Genomic DNA, 5,109 nt, shown 5'->3' on the forward strand with positions numbered 1-5,109 from the left:
AAATTAAATATTTTTTAAATAAAAATCAAATGGCATATGGTAAATGTAATGTTGAAATATTTTAGCAGACATTCATTCTTTCGTTTTTGATTTTATTTAGATTAAATCTATGTATCTTTTCAAGTTGTTCTTATATATTACAACAAAAAACAAATAAAATCCAACAATTAAAAAAAGAAATGTTATAGGAATAGGTACTATAAATTCAGTTTTTAAGTGTTTTAGTGACTTTTAATTGATTCTCTTACATTTTTTTTCAACATCATTGTCATTTATTCTATTTCATAAACAAACATACGAGTACAACAACAATGATTGAAAATTGAAATGTGGGGTGATTTAAATGATGAATACAGAAGGAAGTGAAAATCGCCACACAAAACCATCCCTAAAGCATTTTCTGATAAGCCCCTGGGCGATTTAATGTCGAAATAAATGGGAAAATGTATAATAGCCGCTCTCAAATAAAAAAAAAGTACCGAAATAAAATGAATGACGTGACTATTTAAATCCCTTTGATCGTAGCTCTCATATAAGTCCTTTGAGTTATGCTGCTATTGGCCATACATTAGAGGCCAACCCTCCAGGCGATTGGTGTTAGAAAAACGAATAATATCAAGGGTTGTTTATTTTTTTTTTCTGATAAGACATACAGGCAGGCAGTCACCAACCCCAAAACAAGAATTGCATAAAACTAGTGAAAACTCTTTTCACGGACTTAGTTGGAAAACGAAACGCGTACTGTTGACACCATACTGTTATGATATTCGATTGAACATACATTTTGAAAAATAAAGAAAACAATTCCGCTTTCGAAATGTCATCGTGCTATAGTGGTTTTGAGGATCGTTCGTTTGAATTTGACGATTCTTCGTTTGACAGTGGCTATGAGAAAAGTTTCGAAACAGCCGATGCAAGTTTTGCCGCGCGAAAGCTCGTTTTTGATACCTCGGTTGATTATTTCCCACCAGATTTAATATCGGATCCTTCACCATCATCAAGTGCGGAGAGAAATGCCTTATTACAAGCAAATCCAAACTTCATGGCGGATTTCACTCCGAAATTGGGATCAAATACATCAACACCCACCAAAGGCGGCAAGCCGAAACGAAAGTACGCAGTTGGAAAAAATCGGGTCACACGTTCCAGGAGTCCAACTCAAGTAGTTCGCATCAAAAAGTTCCGTCGGATGAAAGCCAATGACCGCGAACGAAATCGGATGCACACTTTGAACGACGCATTAGAGCGTCTTCGAAGTACTCTACCATCACTCCCAGAAGAGACCAAACTGACAAAGATTGAAATATTGCGATTTGCGCACAACTATATTTTTGCTTTGGAGCAAGTGCTCGAGAGTGGAGGCAATATAAATCTTGACCTAGAGAAATTGCAAAACTTAACACTCAGTGGGGAAAGAATAACAAAAGAGCTATTCAATGCTATTTTTGTGAATCCGAGACCGTACCCCATGATGACTGGTCATGGTTTTGGACAATTTGATCTTTATAGCAGCATGCGACAATACAGTTTGTGCACACCTCAGCCAAGGATACCAGAGACAAGTGTAGATTTTTCTCAGGAAAAATACGATCTCTTTAAGAGTACATTTGAAGCAGCAGCAACCGTTGGATTTCCCTCAGCAACACCTTCCTACCAATCATCATGTGAATTGTTCACAGGAGAGCATCAAACACAAATTGGATACTCACCACATGGTGGACAAACTCATATTCCTAATGAGCCGTTTAGGCATAACGAGTTCCAAAGTGCTTATCATAATCAAACAAGCATATCAATGGAGCAGCAGCATGAGCATCATCAACTTTCCGCAACAGCAACAACTCCATTTCATCATAGTAGCAGTTTTTACTCGCAAACACCGCCATGGAAGGATTATAATGAGCAGGTTGTGAACAATAGTGGGTATGGTCACTATTCGGTTGCTTAGTTTTAAGGTTAAACAGTACTTAAAGTGTAATATAAATTTTATCAAAGGCATATGAGTGAGATACTATACTTAATTATTTTCCGGTAGTCAAACGAAATAGTGAAAGTTATACCTACTTCATGTGTTGGTTAAAAAAAAAGAATAGAAGTGTGAAAAAATAGTTTTCATGTCGGCCATAGTCCAAGAAGTTAATTTTCTTTCCAATTTTTTTTTCAAATCCCGGCTTAAAAAAAAAGCATGAATTCTTATCTTATCGGCTTAGCATGGTTCTTCTATTTTTAACTTTTGGTGTTGTTTTAAGCAGTTAAAGGAAACTTTCTGTGAGTTGTTTCATTTTAAAATTCATGTTGAACTATTCACCCGCAATCTTTTAGTTTTGAATAAAATCATTGGCGAAAAATTTTAAACGATTAAGTAAAACGCTAAAGCCATTTTAGTAATTAACAAAGTTGAAAATCAGTGTGCTTTTGGCTTAGTAAATTACTTAAATGGCTTTAGCATTTAACTAAATCGTTTAAAATTTTGCGCTATTAGTTTTGTTTTACCAATACAATAAAGGAGTTAGTGTTAATTTAAATACCAACAACAATTTAAATATATATGTAGATTTAGAGTCCACAGCACTTTGTTAGATAGGTGAAAATGATTGGTATTTTTTGAATTATAGAGAAACTTGAAAACAGTGGCATACACTAACTATAAAAGGATTTTTTTTTTTCAAATTAGTATTTAAGCCTAACTAAATTTCTGGCAGTTAGATCGGTTATGTGATTCAATATGCGTTCAATATGTTATGAAAGTAAAAAGTAAAACAAATGCTCATTCTTATCATGCAAACACTTTTCCAAAAATATCATTCATTTTTTCTATCATTATTATCAAAATTGCTCTGAATTCATAGTCTTATAATCAAAACTTATTCAATTGTTGCAAAAAATCAAGATTCCACTTAACTAGGTTCCGAAATTAGTTTTAAAATTGTGACACAATAAAAGTAATGTGCATAAAATTGCGATAGTCATTTATCAGTCTTTTTTGTTCTACAATCTTTCAGATCTTTTAATAACTATTTGAGAATAATTATTTTTAAAGATTCAATAAATAATTTTATTCAATTCTAATTATATTTGACTAAACATTGCTTTGACTTGCCTCGACTTTTATTGTCTTACAATTTTGAAATATAATTAATTTATTATTATTTATTAGCGGTAATTGTATTGGAATTTGGGCATATGAATCCGTTATAAATTATATTTGTATTACAAAGTTATAATATTTTTCTCAGGATTCGAACAAATAAACGATTATTTTTACATTAAATATGTTGTAAAAAAAAGATATGGGTACTAGACTTCAATAGAAACTCAATTTTTATATCATAAAAAGATTGGCGTGAAAGAGCAAAGCGTGATAGTGTCAGATAAATTTTTTTCTATTATTGCATAAGTTCATAAAATTTACATATTTTTGGAATTGTAGGATGAAAAACAAATTTTCCTTGCATTGCAATTTTGAAAAAAAAAATATAAAAGCTAGGCTTTTTGTATATAATTTTTTGAAATTGTGACATGAGAAATAACAGATTTCTTGTCTTACAATAATTATTATGATATGTACCTACTTAAATTTCAAAGAACAAAATATTGCCTTGGACCAAATCTGAAGTGTGCACTTTAGAAAAATATTTTTTTCTTTTTATTTGAAGGAATCATTTTTTCATATTATTGCTTCGGTGCAATATTATGCTACAATTTTACTGAGCTTTAGAAACTTGGTTTTAGAAAATTTTCAACTGTTAACAGTCTACAATTTTCTTAATTACATCTGGAACTATTTTTCACATTTAAGTTTATTTTTAAAGTTTCGATTCTTAGTTAATTAACACAAAAAAGAAAGAAAAAAGAATGCAATAAAATAATATTAAATGAAATTTCAAGAACTAATTTAAAAAGACTATTCCAATATATTTATGTAACAACATAAAGTTAACAGAACTAAAAAAAAAAAAAAAAAAAAAAAAAATAAGAAATTGAGGTATTGGTTCCTTTATTTACTATCATTACCATCACTCAATATTGGTTTTAATTTGAAATTGTGACACCGAAATAACTGTTGTTTGAAATTTTGGTCTTGTAATTTCAAAATATTTAAACGAAAATTGTTTGAATCGATTGAATTTTCGTTTGAATCTATCGGAAAACAATTAAATTTTACTAATCTAACTTGAGGTTAATGTCTAATATTTAGATATGAATATTTTGCAAATAATTTTTTTTTTTATCAAGAAAAAATATGTCATTATTATTATGTATCTATTTAATGTATAAAAATATTTGCCTTAGGAATAAAATAAAAATTGAAACTAAAATGTACCTTATGAACAGCAAATTAAGCTTAACTAAATCTATGTAGTTATTTTCAAATTGTAAACATTGATTATATACCTTATATTTTTGTGAAGAAACTAGTCATTTTTCTTATACAGGCATTAAGAGATAAGTTGTATTTTTTAAAAACACAGTGCAAATTGTATATTTTTTGGAACTAAAGATAAATAAAAATTAAAAATATATAATTTATAAAAGAATTCTATATTATTATTATATTTTTCGAACAAAGATTATATAAATTTTTAGCAAAGATATTGTTATTTCCTACAGGTAAATGTAACTATTGCAAATGGATTTCAAATTCGATTTTTAAATCTGATATATAGCTATTGTTCAAATAGAAGAGCAATACTAGTATCTACATCAAATTCAGTTTCAAATTCAGTTTTCGGTAAAAAAATGAAGCCCTTAACAAATAAAAAAAAATATTTTTTTAAAACATTTTCAAAAGGCAATTAATTTAGAAATCTCAGAACAAATTAAAAAAAATACAAAAAATCGATTTTTTTTGTATGGTAATTGCATTTTCAAACAATCCGGTACCAACACGTTTTTTTTTTTACAAAGTTACGATTTTTGACAAATTCTAGCAAAATCTGGGTTTCGTTTTCGAATCCATTAATTGTTGAGAGGATTTAAAAGTATGAACCATTGTTAGATTCTTGCGGATCCCGCGTCGAAATTGATTTATTTCGATATTCAATGAATTATATTGATAACAGCAAAAGTTACACCTGTTCAAACATTGCAAGGTCCAGAAAAATATCA

The 5,109-nt window shown here is 29.2% G+C and overlaps 1 protein-coding gene across 1 annotated transcript; it reads left to right on the plus strand.

Annotated features, from left to right (window-relative positions):
• The first annotated feature begins 623 nt into the window (after positions 1–623).
• On the plus strand, positions 624–2,025 carry LOC129911444 (basic helix-loop-helix neural transcription factor TAP). Its single transcript, XM_055989256.1, has one exon. It carries the CDS (start codon positions 818–820, stop codon positions 1,946–1,948), a length of 1,131 nt encoding a protein of 376 aa, XP_055845231.1. The 5' UTR covers positions 624–817; the 3' UTR covers positions 1,949–2,025.
• The last annotated feature ends 3,084 nt before the right edge of the window (positions 2,026–5,109 follow it).

Source organism: Episyrphus balteatus, chromosome 2, assembly GCF_945859705.1.
Source record: "Episyrphus balteatus chromosome 2, idEpiBalt1.1, whole genome shotgun sequence".
Classification (NCBI taxonomy): domain Eukaryota; kingdom Metazoa; phylum Arthropoda; class Insecta; order Diptera; family Syrphidae; genus Episyrphus; species Episyrphus balteatus.

What these genes read in the sequence shown, in the direction of transcription:
- LOC129911444 (XM_055989256.1), top strand. Translation starts at nt 818, where the DNA reads ATGTCATCGTGCTATAGTGGTTTTGAGGATCGTTCGTTTGAATTTGAC.